The sequence below is a fragment of the Terrapene carolina genome, unplaced genomic scaffold (genome assembly GCF_002925995.2).
Source record: "Terrapene carolina triunguis isolate 2854851 unplaced genomic scaffold, T_m_triunguis-2.0 Scaffold66, whole genome shotgun sequence".
Taxonomy (NCBI): domain Eukaryota; kingdom Metazoa; phylum Chordata; order Testudines; family Emydidae; genus Terrapene; species Terrapene triunguis.
Genome location: NW_020664417.1, coordinates 88,779,259 through 88,801,131, shown reverse-complemented (window position 1 = coordinate 88,801,131; position 21,873 = coordinate 88,779,259). Strand labels below are relative to the sequence as shown.

The window sequence follows — 21,873 nt, the reverse complement described above, 5'->3', positions numbered from 1 at the left end:
ATACCTGTTCATAAAAACCTCCAAAGTTGGGGATCCCACAATCTTCCTTGGTAACCTATTCCAGTACTTAACGATCCTTATAGTTAGAAAATTTTTCCTAATATGTAACCTAAATCTTCCTTGCTGCAGGTTGAGCTGATTACTTCTTGTCCTACCTGCACTGGATGTGTAGAACAGCTAATCACCGTCCTTTTCGTAACCCCCCTTAACAGAAGACCCACTCAGCCTTCTTTTCTTCATGCCCAGTTCTTCTTTGAGTGATTGCACATATCCATTCCAGTGTTGGGATGTGTGTGTACCAGTGCACAGTTGTGCCACGCTGAATGGTACCGCTAAGGAGACAAACTCTGACAAGTGCCCTCTGGTGCCTCACACACAGCACGTAGGTATAAAGGGTGCAGTTGCCCCCAACTGTACTCAGCCCCTTCCTACCGCCTGTGACTGTTATTGGAGCTCCCTTTCCTTGCTTCCGCAAACCTTTAGTCAAGTGTGTAAATAGTGCCCATTATAGTCTGTATAGTTAGTGTAGTTTAGTATTTAGTTAGTATAGTGTGTGCATCTGGCATCCAGCCTTGGTACTGGCCCTGGTACCGGAGATATGCCATGTTCTCTGGGTTTCAAGCCCTTCCACTCTTGTGGAAGGCAATGCCTAACAGTGACCCTCATCCCAGCTGCCTTAAGTGCTTGGAGGATGCTTCAATGAGTGTTAAATGTAGTATTTGTAAGGGCTTTAAGCCCAGTTCCAAAAAAAAATCCAGGACAGCCAGATTGAAATATCTGCTGCTGGAATCAGTGCTGTGTCCTCTGTCTGAACCATCTACCTTGGTCCAGGTACCGAGCATCTCCAGCATTACCAGTACTGAGAGGTAGATCAGCATCACTGGTACTAAAGAAGAGGCACTGTAAATCAGACTCGGTCCCAGGACCATCAGAGGAAGCAAAGAGGTTGAGCGGACTCAGGTGGAAGCTCAAAGAGGAGGCACTCCTCAGAGCACACCTCTAAGCAGAGGAGTTCAGTGACTCCAGACCCCACCACAGCTAGTCTCAATGGGCCTCCTGAAGTACCATCTTCGGGATCACCTCACATCCCGGTACTACAGAGTGCTTTCCTGGTACTGTCTACGTCTGAGACATATGAGGCTGGAAAAGAAGTGTTGAACCTCTGGGTACCACCGTCACTGGCAGTTCAGGAGTCTTGCTTGGCACTGGTGCCCAAGATATTAACTTTATCGGCTTCACCTCCCCACCAGGCAGGTCCAGCTGATTGGGCTATCATGATATCATTTAAGAAGGTACCGTCTAGGGCAAAGCCACAGATGATCTCCCTGGCTCCCCTTTCTTCAGAGTCTGACATTTCCTTCCTGATACTGACGGGTATGGCCCCACCATGGTCGCAAGAAGAGGATTCTTCATCAAACTCTGAAGTGAAATCCTGTGTCCCCCAGCCAAGCTGATCACCAGGAATATACCATCTGCCTGCCTGGTTTTAGCCTCTGTATCAACAAGGGGCTTACTGAAAGAACTCTTAGGCCTTGCACAATTGTGGACCAGGGCTGTACCAGTGGCCCATTTGAAACATATGGGGTTCCCCTCTTAATCGAGAGCATCCCCACATCAACATCAGCTGGCTTAATCTGCTGGTTGTCAGGAGCATTGACACTGCAAACACCCTAGCATTGGTACTGAGCCCATCACTGAAGATTCAGGACCCCTCTCACAAGTATCGGAGAGGAGAGGGAACTGGGCCAGACCCTGGTACCATTGGTATCCTCTTCCTCATCCTCTGATGAGGCAATTGTGGCAGAACCTGTTTTCTGCTTTCTGACGATAAGATGCATCACAAGTTATTGAGGAGGATGGCTATGGCCCTGGACATCCACAAGCTGATGGTCATCTTGGCGTCTATGGCCCAGGCTAGAATTCCTCTGCTTACTAATGATGCTATTTTGTAGCCTACCAAGATTCTTTGGCAGACCCCGTTTCCTTGCCAATGACTGCAAAAAGAGTGGAGATGAGATACTATGGTCCCTCTCAGGGGTTCGAGCATTCGACCCCAGGGGGTCAGCAGCCACAGAGAGAGGGGTGAGGGTTACCATACATCAACCCCAAAGAATAAAGAAATTGAGAAGCTGGACTTATTTAGGAGGAAGCTTTGTTCCACAGGCAGGTTACAGCTTTGTATTGCAAACCAGCAAGTTTTGCTGGGGCACTATGATTTCACCCTGTGGGATACAGTTTCAGAGTTCAAAGACAAGCTCCCAGATGATGGGAAACTAGAGTTCTTTTTCCGGCCCAGTGGCTGTAAGATTTTTAAAGGGTTTGGACAGAACTGTTTCTGCAGGTACAGAACTCTATTCCAGCCTGGAGCCTGAATCTAGTCTTAACAAAGCTGATGGGTCCTCCTCATTGAGCCTCTAGCAATATGCTGTTGCACCTATCAATGAAGATGGCATTTTTAGTAGCCGTTACAACAGCCAGGAAAGTCGGGAAGTTGAGGACTCTCATATCAGATCCTCCTTATATGGTTTCTACGTGGACAAAGTCTACCTTCGTCCTTATGCAAGTTTTCTTACGAAGGGGGTCTCCACTTTTCATGTTAACAAAGCAATTTTCTTACCAACTTTCATCCCAAAGCTTCGTGGTAATAAGGGGAGGAGATATTGCATGCTCTGGGTGTTAGAAGAGCTTTAGCATTTTATCTGGAATGAACTAAACTTTCAGGTCTTCATCTCCATTGTTTATTGTATTTACAGACAGAATGAAGGGCAGTCCTGCTTTCATGTAAAGGATTTAGTTAATGGATATCCAGCTGTATTGGCCTGTGTTACCAGTTGGCTAACATGAATCTCTGGATAGAGTGCTGGGCCATTAAACTAAGTTCCAAGCAACGTCTGCAGCTTTTCTGTCTAACGTTCCTATATTGAACATTTTCAAATCTGCAACCTGATCATCCCTGTTAATACACCTCAGAATGATAGCCTTTTTTGAAACTGCATCACATTGTTCGCTGTTATTCTATGTATGATCCACTAATAACTCCCACGTCCTTTTCTGCAGTACTACTGCCTAGCCAGTTAGTCCCTATTTTGTAGTTGTGCATTTGAATTTTTCCTTCCTCTTACATTACAAGGTCATTTTGAATTCTACTTCTGTCCTCAAAATTACTTGTGACTTGTAACCTAAGTTCCCTCTAAGCTGCCGGACCTGCTGCGGTGGGGAGAGGGACCTCACCCCCTCCCCGCCCCCCCGGACAGTACTGGGTTTATAATGGCCCAAAGCCACGGACCATCACTGGCGTTCCGGACTGTGGACAGACCTGCCACGGCCGGGGGAGAGGCACCCTGCCCTCTACCCAGCCCAGCCAGCACCTGCCACGGCCTGGGGAGAGGCAACCCAGCCCGCCCTGGAGCTGCCACGGCGGGGAGAGACGCTTCTTCCCTCCAGCCCAGGTGCTGCTTTGGGGGGAGAGAGCTGGGGGGGAGTTCTGTCTCCCCGCTGTAGCCCCAGGGCAGCCTGCACCTCTACACAATAAAGACAACATTTCCTTAGTATGCTGCGTGTCATATGAAACTTACTAAAATAAAAATATAACACTTCTACTGCCACTAAGCCAGTTAGCCAGTAACCCTATCAAAAAAGGAAATTAGGTTGAATTGGCATGATTTGTTCTTGACAAGTGTATGCTAGCTATTCCTTAATAACCCCATTATCCTCTTGGTGCTTACAGATTGATTGCTTAATAATTTGTTCCAGTATCTTTCCAGGTATTGAAGTTAGGTTGATTGGTCTATAATTCCCTGAGTCCTCTTTGTTCCCCCTTTTAAACATAGGTACAGTAGAACCTCAGAGTTAGGAACGTCTGGGGAATGGAGGTTGTACGTAACAATGAACAAAATGTTATGGTTGTTTTTTCAAATGTTTACAACTGAACATTGACATAATACAGCTTTGAAACTTTACCATGAAGAAGAAAAATGCTGCTTTTAACCATCTTAATTTAAATGAAACATGCACAGAAACAGTTTCCTTACCTTGTTAAATCTTTTTTTTATAAACTTCCCCTTAATTTTTTTAGTAGTTTACATTTAACACAGTATTGTACTGTATTTTTTGTTTTTGTTTTGTTTTTTGTCTCTGCTGCTGCTTGATTGTGTACTTCTGGTTCCAAATGAGATGTATGGTTGACTGGTCAGTTCATAACTCTGGTGTTCATAACTTGGAGGTTCTACTATGCTTGCCCTTCTCCAGACCTCTGCGGTCTGACCCATCCACAGAGTTCTTGAAGATAATTGCTCAGGGTTCCGAGATTGCTTCAGTTAGTTCCTTAAGTAACCTAGGATGAATTTCATCAGGCTCTGCCAATTTGACTACATCTAACTAAGCTAAATATTCTGTAACCTGTTATTTCCCTGTTCTGAGCTGTGTTCCTTCCCCCTTGTTGTAACTATTAATTGTTTTAAGCATCTGGTCACAGTTAAAGTAAAATAACCATTAATCCTTCTTGATGTCTTCTATTAGCTCTTCTTCCCTGCTATGTAGTAGACCTAGACCGTCCTTTGTCTTTTTCTCTCGATCTTAATGTACGGTAACTCCTCATTTAACTTTGTAGTTATGTTCCTGAAAAATGTGACTACGTGAAATGATGTTAAGAGAATCCAATTTCCCCATAAGAATTAATTAAATGAGGGGGTTAGGTTCCAGGGCAGCTTCCCCTACTCTGCAAGCACCAGGGGCGGGGGGCTCAACCCTCAGCCTTCCCACTCCTCCCTTTCCCCCAAACCCCCACCATTGACCTGCCTCTTCTCCCCCCCCACCTCCTCCCCCTTTACTTTGCACGCTGCGTCCTCCTCCCTCCCCTCCCCTCCCTTCTAAACGCTGCAAGCCAGCTGATTGCTGCATTCAGGAGGTAGGGGAGGGTGGGGAGAGGCGCGCTGAGCCCTCGCTCCTCCCCCCTCCCTCCTGCCTCCAAAACGCCGCAAGCCAGCTGATTGCCGCGGGCAGGAGGCAGGGGGAGGAGGGGGAAGGCGCTGATCCGCGGGGTCTGCCAGCGGCAAGAGGCACTGGGGGGAGGGGGGGCATAGGGAGGCTGCCAGCTGTGGAGAAAGCAGGCAGCCAAACAACATAAGAATGGAGCATAGCACAACTTTAAATGAGCATGTTCCCTAATTGATCAGCAACGTAACAACGTTAAGCGGGACGACTTTAAGTGAGGAGTTACTGTATTTATAGAACCTCTTCTTATTGCTTTTTCTTTCCTTGCCAGATGTAACTCATTTTGTGCCTTAGCCTTTCTGATTTTGTCCCAGTATCCTTGCCCTATTCTTTTGTACTCATCCTTAGCAATTTGTACATGTTTTTCTCTTTTTGATTTTCAGGTAATTAAAGTACTCCTGATGGAGCCATATTGGCCTCTCGCTATTCTTCCTATCTTTCTTCTGTGTCAGGATAGTTTGCTGTTGTGCCTTCAAAATTGGCTCTTTGAGAAATGCCAGCTCTCTTGAACTCCTTTTTCCCCCCCTTTAGGTTTTCTTCCAATGGAACCTTACCTATCTGTTCTTTCAATTTGTTAAAGTCTGCTTTTCTTTTCAAGTTCACTGCCCTTAACACCCTGTGTCAAGTGTGTTGGCGACTACCATTTGGAAACATGTTCCCCTGATGTAGAAGAAATTAGTGTATATGATACAAAAATAACTGAGGGAAAAACTGATTGCTGCTTCCAATTTTCATTTTGTGTTGTCTAGTTTGGCCTTACAACAATGTAAAGTCTTATCTATGCTACAGTACTTTGGGGACATACTCTGTACCATGGGAAAATAAAATTAAGGCATTTGGAATATTTATCTAAGTGCCTTATGCTAATCCCAGCAAAGCATCCACCTTATGTTGTTGTCATTATGCAGAAAAAGAATAGACAGGGTGAAGTATTTTCCATTTATGGCATCTTGTAGATGTCGCTGGTCAAAAATGATAAGGGGTGGTGCTCTGGAGGACACAAAATAATTTTGACAACTCTTTGTCAGATAGACATTTCCACTCCTTATATACTGCAATGTCTTTAGCAAAGTTGACAACAGGACTTCTGCATCTCTCCAAAGGTATCAAACTGTTAAACCCTTTGCCATCTGGGAAAAGCCTTTTAAAATAGTGCATCTCCTCTGACAACTGAGAACATGACCTCTAATAAGGTAACCAAAAGGGCCTTGTGGCTCTTTCCCTAGACAGCGGAATTCTCTTCTAAAATCATACAGGTTTAGTAGATTTTAATGCCTGAAAGGAACCACTGTGATACTCTAGTCTGACATCCTGCATCACGCAGCCATAGAACTTCACTCAGTAATTTCTGTATTTCCCCCCTCCACTTAGAGGTAGGTGTGTGTGTGTGTGTGTGTGTGTGTGTGTGTGTGTGTGTGTGTGTGTGTGAGAGAGAGAGACACTTATTAAGGTCAAATGGAACAAATAATGAAGGAAATAGCAGATAAGAGGTCCCTCTTGGAGTATCCTTGACAAGGCTCCTCTAACAATCCCCACCAGTAAATTCTTCCCAGCCACATATTGTCTTCTACTAGTCCTGTTTTAGAGGTGTGCTGATTAAATTTGTTGATTCTACGAACTTGGGAGGCATCACCAATACAGAGGAGGATTGGAACACTACACAGGAAGATCTGGATAACCTTGTAGACTGGAGTACAAGAAATGGGATGAAATTCAGTAGTACAAAATGCAGTCCCTGGGCAGGACATTTTCATTGGAAGGTTTTGGGATTCCTTCCCCTCCCCTTAGCACAAGAGAGAAAGCTCTGATGTTTGTCTGAAGGCCTCTATATTTATGTAGGCTTTTCCTGAGATGTGGGTTGGATGGGCAGGCTTTTAATTTTTGTATTCTGTGGGATAGTATGTGTCTTGAAAATTTTAATGGAAATTAAGAAATATTTAATAGGCACACAATATAAATAGAATTATAAATAAAATGTTTCATCCTCTAACAAGTTATCTGCGTCATTAACATATTGTGTGGTTTGGATTAAATAAATATAATGTAAAATATGCATTATATTATATTTTTTTGGACAAATATATAATAGACAGAATACCTACCCAGGTCCTCTGTAATTCCAAAACCGGAAACAGAAAAAAATCTTTAACAGTAGATAGTTCCTATATAAAAACATGAATTCCTTTCCCCCTCAGTTTTAACCTTTGGATTTATATATCCAAGGTCTTCATATTTTTTCTTCATCAGTTTTCAAAAAGACCATTTTTCTCTTGGCATAACTGATACTTAAAAATAAAAGTGATGTAAAACTGTGTAGTCCTCTAAACAGGGCTTCCTTTTCTAGTCTTATTTGGGTAGTTTCATATTTTTCTCGTTCAGATCTGGATATTGTTATGAGTATATATTATGCCTTGTATTGGATATAATTCTGTCTGCCTGCTGTTAAGTTTATTTTAAAAAAAATCTTGTCATGCAAATCTAATAATGAATTCTTACAAGTTGCAACTGTGATGACCTCTGATTCCTGTCTCATCAGCCAGCCACACAATGCAATTTGGTGGATCTTTTTAATAGAGTGTAAAGTAAAGTAGGTTCTCTCTGCCACTGAGTTAACCCTTAAGTATTTAAGTTTACCAGGGCTAAGGTGTCATCTCTCTGGATTCCTTCCTTAATATTGAGTAGTGTGCTCCAAAGGTAGTATATGTGATTTCCTCCCCACTTCTTTGGTATGCTATTGCTGTTATTTTAAATAAAGTTCTCCCTGAAAGGTAGGATGATAATGTGCATAAAATGTATTTACAGAGATCAGTATTGATAATTAGCCACGTGCATATTTACAGAAATTAAAAAGAGAAAATTATGCAGGCTTTTAATAGCAGTAAGAGAAGTTATCATTAAAAACTAATACTTTAAATAAGTGTGTATATATAGGAACACCAAAGTAAAATAGTTATTACATCTCTACCCCGATATAACGCGACCCGATATAACACGAATTCGGATATAACGCGGTAAGGTTTTTTTTCCTTTTTCTCAGTCTGCAGAGCTAAGTTTCCTCTGAATAACAAAGGAATGAGAATAAATATTAAAAACCTTATATCAACTTTTTAAAAAGACTTTGGGGCCTTGAAAATTAGGTCCAGTGTTGCTAAAACAAACAGGGCTACTTAACCAGTGCTGCATGATACTGGAAAGCCTAGAAGCTCACCCGAATCTCAGCTCCTTCCACCTGTGTGCCTAGAAGCTCAGTGGGTGAACCCCAGAGAACTAGCCTGCTCAAAGCAGGTCTGTGAGATTCTGTTAGGAAGAAGAAAGTCCTCCACCAGGGCCACATATCTTGCAAAATGGAAGCGGTTCTCCATCTGGTTAGATAAATGTCTATCAGGGATGGTCTAGATAGTATTTGGTCCTGCCATGCGGGCAGGGGACTGGACTCGATGACCTCTCGAGGTCCCTTCCAGTCCTAGAATCTATGGTCATCCCAGCGGTGTGTCTTGCCTACGCGATCGTCGCTGCCATTCATTCTAGAGTACCTGCTGTACTTGAAACAGCAGGGCCTATCTATTTCATCAGTTAAAGTTCACCTGGCTTCCATCTCGGCTTTTCGTCCTTGGGTAGACGGCTGATCCATTTTTTCAAATGATACATCTATCCATTTCCTTAAGGGCCTAGAGAAGTTGTACCCCAGGAGCGAGAACCTGTCTCCCTGGGATATCAACCTGGTCTTATCAAGGCTTACAGCCCTCTTTCCCTCCCCCGCCCCCGTTCGAGCCGCTGGTAACATGCTCCCTGTTATACCTTCTTAGTTGCCATTACTTTGGCCAGAAGGGTCTCGGAGCTCCGTGTCCTCACTTCGGAGCCGCCATACACCGTGTTCTTTAAAGATAAGGTTCAGTTGCATCCTAACCTGGCTTTCCTTCCAAAGGTAGTCTCCTAGTTTCATATCAATTAAGCTATCTTCCTACCGTGAAGCCTCATGCAAACGGGGAGAAGCAGAGACTTCACTCAAATGTTAGTTATGTACTAGCTTTCTACATAGAAAGGACCAGACCAAAATACACCCAGCTGTTTATAGTAGTTGCAGACAGGATGAAAGGTCTCCCGATCTCGGCTCAGAGAATTTCATCGTGGATCACGTCATGTATCCGCATGTGTTATGAACTGGCGGGTGTTCCACCCCTGCCTATCCTGCCTGTTGGTTCCATAAGGACACAAGTTTCTTCAGTGACAATTCTAGCACAGGTTCCTATTCAGGACATTTGTAGAGCAGCAACTTGGTTGTTGGTGCACATATTTTCTTTTCACTATGCCATCACTCAGCAGCCAGGGACAATGCTGGATTTGGCCAAGCTGTGTTGCAGTCAGCATGTCAGTGAATTCTGAGCACACCACCTATACAACTGCTTGGGAGTCACCTACATTGGAATGGACATGTGCAAGTACTCGACGAAGAAAAAATGGTTAGTAACCTTTCCGTAATGGTTGTTCTACGAGATGTTGTCAAGGCTAATTCCCCACTCTGACACTTCAAGTGCAGAAGGTGGGGGCCCGCAAGAATACTAAAAATTAACACCGGCCACTCCAGGCTTGTATTAAACTCGCAAGGTTACAGCTTTTCGCTGACCTTGGACTGGTAGATGCTGCCACCACCCAAGTGCAGAACCCCTTTAAGTGCCCAGGAAGGCGCACTTGGGAATACCTTCCTGTGGGGTACCCTCAAGCCCTTTCACCCCCTCCCCCGGGGAAGAGCTGAGAAAGAAAAAGGAAATCAGCTTTTGCCACCAGCTAATTAAACAACATGTGCACAAACCTCTTAAGACACACAAATCCAATTCAGTTCTTAAAAAAGGTAAATTTAATTAATAAATAAAAAGAAAATACATCTGAGAACTTAAGCTATTGCTAGATTTTTTTAAAAAAGCTACTACAAGGATTAAGCACCAAGAATAACTTTTTTGAGGTCCATTTTAAAGGTTACAAGCAAAACAAAAGCACCTGGGGTTAGCACAGAGGAATCCATAAGCCATAAAGAAATAAAAGGAGTAAACCTAATTGTGTCTTCCTAGACATTTCCTGATCTACTTACATATTTGGGGTTTTAAATGAGTAGTTTCTAGGTATGATACTGATGGTTTTTTCATACCTTGCCCAAGCTTCTCACAGCATAACTGCTGTCTCCGCCTCTCCCCCAGGAGAACAACCACAGACAGACAAAAGGGGAGTCTTGTTTCAATTTTAAAAAGTTCTAGCCTTCCCATTGGCTCTTTTGGTCAGGTGCCCACTCACTTCTTTTTACCTATGCATAGCAATGAGACTTTTTAACCCTTTACAGGTAGAGCAATTAGAGAACAGCTACTAAGAGGGATTTTATAGGTGCTGGCTGGCTGGGTGTCCATAAAAGGGAGCCACCCCCACCCCCTTCATTTATTACAGATGTGTTGCATGTGTCCATTCCAAAATCCGCCCTCCTACCCCTCTTATGGTAGTTGGCTGGAAAGAAGGAACTGAGGGGGCACAGGGTTGGCGAGGCCCTTTATACAGGCACTATGGACGCCCTGCACCAGAGCTGACCCGACGGATACCATTGAGGGAAACATTTCCGGCAACTGTGCTCGGGGCATGCACACACCTACATTGGAATGGGTGTGTGGAACACATCTCGAAGAACAACTGTTACTGAAAGATTAGTAACTGTTTTTAATTAGATTCTGAGATGTTAGGTTGCTCTAAGTAAGAAACTATTACACACTCCATTGAATGTGAGTTTTATGAAAAATTCAGATTACACAAGTGATAATTTGGCCATTTTTTTCTAATGTACAACATTTAAAGCATTAAGTGTTCAAAAAGTGACTACTTCCATGACTCCTGCCCAAGACATACTGAACTCTGTCCGTGTACAGCATTTTCCTAAAATAACTATTTTGTTACACCCACCAACATTCCTGATCGCCTGCATTTGCTGACCTACATTGCACAGTAAATGAATAATCTAGTACAACATCTGAAAATGATGTATGCTTAATTCATCTGAATCATGCATCACTAGGATATAAGATAGAAAAACACTTAGACTACTGTACTTCGTCAGAGAGAGAGAAAGAAAAACCACATTGTAATGGAGTCACTTGTGTTGCGATGTACATTAACAATTTAATGTGAAGACTCGCCAACACTGTACCTTTTGCTTTACTGCTTGGTCTGAAGTGTATCCCCTTAAACATCCATTTCCAACTCTTGAGCAATTCGAAAAAGTATGAAAAGGGCATTCCCAAACAATCTTGTATCAAGTTGCCCAGATTTGCCTACTTACTATTGAGCAAATACAAATGGAAAAGGAATGAGAAGGGATGCTTTTGCTGATAAGCACAAAATGCAGTGTTTGGCTAGGCTTCAGATACAATTTGCAGTCATTTGAATTTGTATTCAAACCTTAGTGTGTTTTCCCCCCTCAGAAATGTAGCTTTTCTAACAGCCTATATTTATCTAGCACTACAGAGAAAAATCAAACATGATTTTGAAATATGACAAAATTTCAGCATTGATATTTCTGTTTCGACATGTTTTAGAGGATACAAAAGGATGGGGATAGAAATGAAGTTAAAAAAGACTTTCCCAATAAAATATGTTTTGAGGATTATGTTTCATTGTCAGTTATTTAAAAAAGGTTTTTTTACTTTGTTACCAATGATTGCGTATTTGTGACACAAAACATCCCTGTCCCTCATTTACAATTACTTAATTATATTTTGTGTTGTTCTTGTGGCTGTATACAAAATGTGTTCCTTTAAGTTGCACCTTCAAACGTGTTCCACTGTGATAAGTATTATAGTTCCTTGGCCAAAATCTTCTGACCTCTAGAAAAAATGTGTAGTTGGCTGTGAGTTAGATGCACATGAGATATTGGCATGGTGGAATAATTTGCAAGATCTTCCAGTGAGAGTATTAGCATATAAATAGCAGATGCAATGACGACCATCACAGCTGAGTACATTTAATTTTTAGTTTATAAGATAGAATGGGTTTTTAAATGCATAGCCATCAAGCCTGCTGAAAGACAAATGAAGTTTAGAGTTCACTTGTCTGAGGATGCCTTACATCATTTTTTTTTTAAAAAGGGAAACAGAGACACATAAAACAGAGCACAAGTGATTTCTAGGATGAGAAGTAATTGAGATTGCAAACCAAGTTAATTAGACCATACAAAATTTATTTAATGGTCCCAGCTGTAGTTTGCAAGCAGTGTTTTAGCGAGTAAGTAGATACAGCTTCTTTACGTGTTGTCTTTTTTTCTCTTTCCTTTCTAAAATAATTAGTAACTCCTATACATTTAGTTTTATAAACTGATTGCATTATATATTTTAGATATTATATTGCTTGTTTAACTATGAATGTGGAGACTCCATTTTCTAAATCCTCTTAATGTAGGAATCAATATAAAACTGAGAAAAGGACCAAAGGCTTTATATCTTGCAAAGTATTTTGTTGCAGGTTTTTTTGTATTTGTGTGGTTTGCTAGCATTTAGGATAAATGAGCAATGCATGTAACTGGATGGGTGATTATAATAAGATACATTAACTCATTGGATGTACGGTAGGGCATAGGCTCAAAAGTAGAGTGGAGTCGTGATTAGATTTCTGCCAGCACACTATATCTTGTTTTGGGCTCTTATTTTTTAAGAGAGGCCTCAGGAAGGAAGCATCTGATTATTTTTTTTCCCTGCTAGAGAAGGACTAAGTACACTTAGCTAACTAACTACAGAAGTCAGCACTGCTTTAACCTACTGCCATTGAACATGCAGTAGAATTGACAAGACATCCATTTTTCTATCCCATTCCTAACATTCTGAACAGATACAGTAGGAAATGTTTCACTGTGGCCTATGAATTTGGAAGTTGGCTTCACTAAAACCAACACTATTCTGGAAGGGAGGGTCTATTCAGGAATTCTGTCATTTTAGAAAAATGCTACTTTATCAGTTGGGTGGATATCTTTTATTTTAAATTTAAATTTAAATTAATTTAAAAAGATGGATTGACAATATTCATTTGAAATAATTCATTTATCCACAGAATATGTATATGATGAGCAGTGACAGTTAACTCTATGTTTGAGGATCAGAGGGGTAGCCGTGTTAGTCTGAATCTGTAAAAAGCAACCTCTGTTGCTTTCTATTTTTGAGGGACTATCCTGTAGTATAAGAGAAGGTAGTTTACTCTCCATTACCGTTCAGATCTGGCTACTAAGTTGATACTGCCAACAAGGATGCCAGTTGTGATGATGGCTTTTGTGAAGTGGTCTCTTCTCAACTGCTAACTAGACTGAGAACACAAATATTTTACCTGTTGTCTGGTAACCACTTTTGGTGACTGCTGACCTTAGTGGGGATTTAATTCTGTGGCCTAGAAGGGAAAAGCTTTATATTCCAGTATCCATCACCTGAGCTTATATTATATTTCTGTTCAGATATTGAGGAGCACAAGAAGTAGCACACAGATTTCTGATCTGCATGCCTCAACACTTGGTAATTTATCAGTTTTGTTGATTCATATACATTATGTTTTGAATTTTTTTAAAGTGTCTAAATTTATCTGCCATGAATTCCAAAGGCACATATTTCAGTGAATTGCACCATTTAAAATGTTAATTTAAATGTATATCCTTGTGAGCTAATTGGTAGTTTGAGGCGGCTGTTGTTAAGAAATTAATCCAATTTAAAACTGGTTGCCAAAATTTACATTTCTTATTACAAAAAAAGTAGAGAAGCAACATTAGGATGGCTCACATTTCATAAAGCGTTTATGCTGTTCAGTCTGAGAGCAACAAAAGGGCTGTATGGAATAAATGCTCTTAGCAGGTGCTGGGGAAATGGAATTTATATCAGTGACTTCTCTGACTAAAGTAATGTTGCTGGGGAGTTCTCATCTGACTGAGTCAATTGTAGTGGAATGGAAGGGGAACAAAATTGCATGAAGGGAATGATATAGATGTAATTAATTTTCTTCATTCCGCTGACGTGTTAAGAAGTAACTAGTCAATAGTACCTCACAACTTTTGAATTTCTAACTACGATTAACCTCGCAACATATTTGAGAACCAAAAGGAAGATAGAGCTGCTTGTTTAAAATGATATAAAAATAAACCATGTTACGTCTGTTAAGAGGGAAAAGGAGGCTTAATTCCTAATAGTTAGCTAAGCAGTTAAATATTTTTACAGGAAAACTAAATTTAATAAAAGTCCCCAGTGAAATTCAAGGGTGCAGACAATAAGCATAATATTTTATGAAAATGACCCTCATATTTAAAATCTGGCATTATATGTTATGCATTGTAGCACCAAGTCCACATCTACCTTTTAGAAAATTAAAACACATAAATTCTGTTTAGTGTTTGATATGCACTGCACTAGCTGAAAGCCATAATGCCCCTAAAACCTTGGGTTGCTTTTCACCTTTCATAAATTCCTGGGTAGATTCTATACAAAAAATAATTTTCAGCTCCGTGGCTCATTGTTATTCAAACTTGATTGATCGTCGTCATTTACTCAGTGAGGAAGTTAAGTGCTCCTGTCATTTCCAAAGAGTATAATTGGGACGTTTCACAGGTCAGCGGTAGTGACAGGTTTCCCTTTTGATTAGTGTTAGACTGATAACAAAAATTACAGTTTCCTATGATTAATGTTTCCTATAGTACCTAAATGCGCAGTTCATGGATTGTACCTAAACAAAGTGAATTTGCATCTGATTATGCCTTTTCACAGCAGGGCTTTTTGTGTGCCTCGAAGTTTTTGAGATCATCCAGGTATATAAGGATGTTGCTCCTGGTTCAGTTTTTAAGTCAGCCATGTGTGATATGCAGGTTGTTTGGTGAAACCTCTTCATAGATAAGTTTCTCAAGCAATATAGAGGAAATAAGTTTAAATTTCCCTTGTTTTGTTTGTTTTAAGACAAGTTCTGTGTCCTGAAGTCTTGCCCAGGTTTTGCAATATATATAATGTATGTAAGTATTTGAACTAAAACGTCTCCAATATCCTAGACACAATGTAGTGGATTTAGGCTAGATTATCAGCCTTAACTAAGTTTTATTTTTGATTTTTCACATTTTGCACAAACAAATTCTAGACTGAGTCCATCCATAACAAGCTTTAGTTTGGTGTAATTTGTTTTATAGCTGACTTAGAAATAGGAACTGAGAGTAGAAAGTCTGACACAATCTTATCTCTAACAGGACAAACAGGCAGCTCTAACTAGCCAGAAGAGAACTAATTTGCTCCCATCTCCTAAATTGCCTTTAACAAGTAGAAAAGGGGAAAAAATAGAACTTTGAAGCCACACTGCTAACAAACTAGTTCCTTTTCAGTCTCCCAACTGCTCATGTTGTGCTGAAAGCAAAACCCTACAATATTTGTCTTTCTAAAGGCCAGCTGAAAGGTCTTCTAAAAGCTTGAAATTTAAAAATTGATGTGCCTCTTTGGTAATTGGCTACCCCAGTCTGCTAGTGTGTTTGGCTGTAGAGCACTTGGCCCTTTCTGTGTTGGAACCCTAGTTTGACTTCCAGTCTGGGCCATGAGAGGTCAGATGCAGCATGTGTCTGTCTTGGCCACACCAGGCAGGGATGAACTGCTTCTTTCCTTAAGATGAGGAGGAATAATTGCAGTGGGAAGTGAAAAGTAATTTAAAACTCAGAGCCCTCCAGCATGCCTAAAACATGGCAACTCTCTGTCTGCTGATTAGAGGTAGTGATGGTGTGGCCAACGGGACGTCCATGGTTGTAGCTACGTATTGTTGACTTCAGGGCTGGTTTCAAACGAGTTTCTGGGAATTAATATTGAACCCAAAAAATAATTAGGGGAAGAAAGGTACTGTTTGGTTATGATGCACTTGATAAATCTACTGTCCTTTAGTACTTTTTAAAACTTAGGACTACAGTGTTCTGTGGAAAGAGTCAATTAAGAAACAAAGAAATCGTCCTCTAAATTTCACTTACTGAAGGGTAAATTGCAGTGTCAACAGCAACTGAACGTTTTCTGTTAGAAATGAGCTTCAGTGTCGCTTATAAGCAATGCTGATGCAAAGTTTTGCTAAGTTTGTTGATTTTTAATATACTCAGTAGACTAAGGTTTGGTTTCCAGGTTTTTTTGGCTTCAGAATCTCAGTTTAATTTAGAGGAACTCAAGTGTGCAGCTGTGACACACGATTAGATTAGTGAATTACATTGGTAAAATTCTGCTGCAGGGGGAAATTGCTTCTTCCTCCTGTGCTTTCTACAACTAGTACCTGCATGAGAGAGGTAAATGCAGTGGGAAGGAAATTAAAAGCAATAATCCATGGTGGAAAAAAATTATCATAGGTGATCTAATCACCTATTTCTCTGTTGCTTTTGTTTACTTCAGGGAATTTGAATAACTGTGATTGTGAGACTGTTCGTTTAATGGATCCTTTGCATTGTTTCCCAAACGCATAAAAGCATGTGGCAAAACTACAATAACTCCTGTATTCTGTGACATGTAAATCTCTTAAAATCTCCCCAAATTGGGCAAGATAAATAAAATACTAGTGATTGGCAGCATTGCTGTCTTTTTAAGAGACTACCAGAATTTGGGGATTTTATAAGTTAGCTATACAAATTCTCATTGAAGAAGAGGCAAATGGTTTTTGCCCAGATAATAATTGTTGAGGGGAAATGTATTGCTAGATGTATGTGAAAGAAAGAGGCATTGGAGGAAGGTTGTAGAGTCTCATTGGCATACTCATGGCAAAAAATTAGCTGAAATAAAATTTAGGAAGCTGATAGCCTCTAATATGAGTTAGTTGCTTTGATTGATAGGAACTGAATTTTTATTTTTCAACTACTCATAAATATTCCATTCTATGTATAATATGGGCTATACAGGCATATATTTTAAAAATCCCAATAATTTCAGTTCCTTAGATTCCACATAGTAAGGTTTGCAACCTAATGATGTAATTGTTTAGGGTCTTTCAAATCAGATAAGATATTTATGTATTGCAAGTATTTTTTTCTTTTAAAGCTGCTGTCAAAAAGTAAATACAGTAGAATCCCTTTTAATTGAATCCCACTTAATCGAGCCACAGTCTTGTATCCCAGTCTCCCATATCTACTGCAGACTTCACCGCAGTTTGGGTTCTCAGACTGATATGCAGTGAAGGCCCTTGGCCTACTAAAAAGAATTGTTCCTAATGTTGGCTGCATTCTTAATGCAATCATATATCCCCAAAACAAAGTGATGCAAACAACACACCTGTTGGCTTTTCAGAATGGCTTGATTTATTAGGGTTGTATTAGTTTCAGCATGTCTCTTTTAAAATTGTCTGGACAGTATTCTCTAAACTGGGGAAACCATTGTGAATGTGGATGCCCTCTTCAGACAAATTGGGTATACTGTAATAATTATCTTATTTTAAGATCCAGGGTCTCTGGGGACTATGTAAAAATATCCCTCCATCCATCCAGGCAACATGCCTCAATAAGTCCCAGAATAGACTCCAACTCTGCAGAGGAGGAGAAGGAAAGTAAAATGGCATGACATTAAGGCAAGTTTGAATGTCTTTGATTTTATCAGAGTTGAGGCTGCCAGCCCATCCTTTGCTCATCCTATTTGGCCTGTTGTATGTGTTGGGGAAGCGTACACAGTGGGTGATCTTACATAACGTGCTGAATGAGCTGAACCAACAAAACTAGGATAGGCAGTGATCAGGCTCTCTATCACTTGCTCATTAAGTCAAGATCTTAATGTTGTTTTAACATTTTTTTTTGTATTTTATAGTTTCACACTTTCTCACACTTCACCAACTGTGTGTCTTCTAATGGATAAGAAAACCTTTAAAGAAGATATCTCTTAGGGATTGAAGATGGCTTTAGAGATGAAATGTAAAACAAGGGGTCTAATCTTAGATGATGATTAAATACATAATTAGGGAAATACTTTTGGCTCAGAAGAGCCTCAGTAGTGGGCTGTCTTGCTGTCTGCTAATATTTTCAATATGGAGGGGAGAAAAAATAGTCTCATTTTCTGTATTTTTTTCCTGTAGATGAAAGTCTCCGACAATGAAGATGATGAAGATGAATTTGTGGAGGTCCCTGAGAAGGAAGGTTATGAGCCCCACATTCCAGACCACCTGCGTAAGGAATATGGTAAGTTTGCCCAGCTGTGAAAAGCTTTATCCCTGCATGTTACTGCTGCAGTAAAGTAAATAAACAGCTATTATGAAGTAATAAAGTGATCAGTGGTGTGGGTAATCTCTCTGACTGCTGTGAGGAAGTCATTACATAGATAGGGGAGCAGCGATTGGCTCTAGATAAACAAATACTTTCTAGGAGGAGAAGCAACTGAGACCAGGAGCTTATTTCATTCAGCCATGTTCCACTATAATTTAGAGACAGAAGCTGCTCTATGTGTGTGTGTGTGCATGTGTGCTAAAAAAAGATATTTATTTACTCAGAATAGGGTGGTAGGAGAGTATAATTGTAAACAACCATGGCTTAGAAATACTGAGGATGTTTTGGTGAAACAGGATAGGATTTTGTGCTGCTCGCTGCAATTATAGCATCTGCAGGCACACAGCCACTTACCACGCTGAGGGTGGTTAAATGTGGCCCACAACCTAGCCTCTCTCTCCAATGTGGGTGTCATTGTAACAAAAGGTTAAGTGGAGCTCAACCTCTCAGTACGTTGTTGTAGTGTCACTAAAGGAATCCTAAATGACAAACAAAATATAATCTTGTTCTTGTCTGCTTCATTTAAATTTTGCATCCCTCTTTTCCAAACACATTCTAAAGCTTTTTGAAATAAATGAGTATTTGTAAAGCATACCTATAAAGTTGACAGGTTAATTATTGGAAAAAGTTGATCTAAAACAGTTAAATTCCAGTACATTAGTCCTTGTCCTTCCCAGGTAATGCTTCGTAAGTGACTGGAGTTTTACTTTTCTGTAACATTGTGCATTTTGAGCATCAGAAGCTTTTGGTATAGAGGGGATTGCTGCCATCAAGTAAAAGTTAAAAATCCTTGACAGTGTAATAAGTTTTTTGTTCCCGCCTCACGTTGCTGCGGATTGTGAGGCTGACTAAAAATGGTGCTATGTTATCTTAGACCGTGTTGTGTGAGTGGTTTTTTTAACACTCTTCTTCATGTCATTTTTTAAAACTTCTGTGTAATTTGAGCTGTATGGAAGTCAGTCTGCAGCTTTTTAATGTAGAAAGCCAAATCTCTCTCTTTCGTAATATTAAGGTGTGTGCATTAATGTTCCCTTTAAATTTTTCCATCCATGTGCAGAATGAATTTTGGTATGTGCACCAATATCGAGGTAATGTGCGGCTGTGCGCCACCAGTAGAAAAAAACCCTAGATATAAATATATATTTTTAAAAAGTTACCATAGGGATATTTAGTCCAGCCAGGATAGGTTAGGCATTTTAGAACTCACTACTCAAAGAATTAAATTTAAGCATAAGAGAGAAATAAAAATGATGACATGCATAGACCAGTCAAAAAACTAAAATAACAATACTTTGAAAGAATACAGTTACAGAGAATATATATTTATTGCAGGAAGTATCAAAAAGTAACAACAACAATAATACAAGTATGTGTAGGGGAGCTTGAAAGAGTGTGTGTGTGTGTGTAACAGAGACATGTGCTGCCCCTTTAAGTAGATTGGCATTCACCAGTCTGAAGCCTGCTTATTCAGACACAGCAGCAGCCGCCAGCAAGCTCCTTCCCACATCCCACTCAGCCCTGTCGTGTCCCCCCGCAGATCTGTGGAGATGGGGTACAGGGGGACACCCTGACCTCAGCGCCCCCCGCTCTTCACAGCAAGCAGGAGGCTTCTGGGAGCAGCTGGCCAGGGGCTCCAAGGCAGAGGGCAGGAACAGTGGTGGGGAGGGGCACTTGGTAGACTGCTGGGTAGCCGCGCAACTTAGAGGGAATTTAGGTGTGCATATATAAATCGAGAAAGTGGCAATTAGAGTGACCTTGTACTTTTGACTGTCTCATACCATGTAGACAGTGTGTGGGAGGTCTGCAGTAAAGTTAACAAAGTCAGCTCAAGGAAACCTCAAAATATCGAGTCATGCTAGTGCCTCAAAACCAAGTGAGGCCTCAAACAGGATGAGATCCCCATTGTGCTAGGTAAACATATATGAAGATGCAGACCCTACCTTGGAGAGCTCACAATCCTAAAACCAGCAATATATGAAGGGTGGGCAAAAGGGAGACAATCAAATATTTACAATATTTATATATATATGATATCAATTTTTATAAATGTTAATGTAATTACATCAATGAGTAAATAATCACTTGCCCCAACTGCCTCTCAACTTAGTTATATAAATATTGGTTCATTCTGAGTAGGCATTGCAGTACTAGTGGGTCTTGAGAATGGACTTGAAGGAGAGGATTTGCACTAGGGATGATGGGGAGTCTGGTGTATTTTGCCTTGACTGTACCAAGCACTGGAACTTGGCTTCCATGTGTGGTTTAACAGCAGCCTGAAGATTCTTAGCATAACATATAAAAGGTCAGTTTAATCCTCACCACCTTCCATTCCAAGTGCAAAGCGCATGACTTCAGCCTGGCCTCCTCTATCATAAACACACAGCAATGTGTTCATTGAACCCCACAAAACAATGCCATATTGAAACAAAACAGTTGCACACACAATTCTCCCTATGGGAAGAGGATGAGAGAATGAACAAACCACACATGACAGATGTTAGTCACATAGTTTAATGCACTTAGTGGAAGGTGCTCAGATACTGCATTGATGAGAACTTGTATGGAATAGAATAATCAGTTCCCTATTTCTATAAATAATGTAGCTAATAAAAAGATACATTCTTCTACTTTTTTTTTAACTGAAGAACCAAAATGCCAATTCCCCCTTCCTCCCCAAATCTGACAATGATATTTTGTATGTGTATATATATCTGGGTAGAAGCTAGGGGACATGCTTAGTATGAACTTCATAGACCTTTATTTGATTTCTTTTAAAAGTTTGTTGCTAGCAATTATTATTTCTGTTGTGTTCCTGAGAGAATATGGGCTCCTTCTCTGGTGGAAAAAATTACTGTTTTAAGGCCTCAATTCAAGAAAGAATCCTTATTCAGAAAAGCTCTTAAGCACATGGGGATGGATGAAAACATATACTTAAGTGCATTTGTAACTTACTGGGCCAAACTCTGCTCTGTTTCCATAGTGTAACTATGGAGTAATGTCATTGACTTCAGAGGAATTACTCTGGATTTACACCAGTGTAACTGAAAACTGCATTTGCTCCACTGAGTTCAAATCTTGTTGGGCTTATATTTTTAATCAAAAGATTTCTAAAAGTTAACTCTCCCAGTGACATGGTTCACTTTTACTAAATCAGAAAAGGCCTGATCAAAACCAATTTATATGCACTAAAGGGCCAATTTAGTATGGCCCAGATTTTTAAAGGTACTGTATTTAGGCATTGCTGTGCTCAGCATTGCAACACCTATGTCTCATTTTCAAAAGAGATTTAGGCACTTAGGAGCCAAAATCTCATTAACAGTTGATAGGATTTAAACTCTTAAGTGCCTAAATCACTTTTGAAAATAAGACAAAGGCTCCCAAATCAGTTAGGTGTTGCAATGCTGAGCAAATCAGTGCCTAAATACCTTTAAAAATCTGGGCCTAAAAGAATAAATCATGTGCATAGGAAAGATGTGTGATGTGAAGCAGGAGACTCAACTGTGTTGAAGGGTTAAATATTTAACTAAATATAGACATTTGTTTTTTCCAGATACAAAAGGGTTAAAATCGTCCCTGGTAAACTATTGAAATCAGTTGAATTATCCCAGTTTTATACAGCTGAAGTGTTATTTTGGTAGCTT

At 40.3% G+C, this 21,873-nt stretch overlaps 1 protein-coding gene across 3 annotated transcripts in view; it reads left to right on the top strand.

The window, feature by feature from the left end:
- Positions 1-21,873, top strand: part of UVSSA (UV stimulated scaffold protein A) — a 99,175-nt gene that overhangs the window by 21,538 nt on the left and 55,764 nt on the right. For all 3 annotated transcript variants that reach the window (XM_024199057.3, XM_024199056.3, XM_029910688.1), the window contains one exon: positions 18,046-18,148. In XM_024199057.3, coding sequence (XP_024054825.1) covers positions 18,046-18,148 — 103 coding nt within the window. The remainder of the gene's footprint in view (positions 1-18,045; positions 18,149-21,873) is intronic.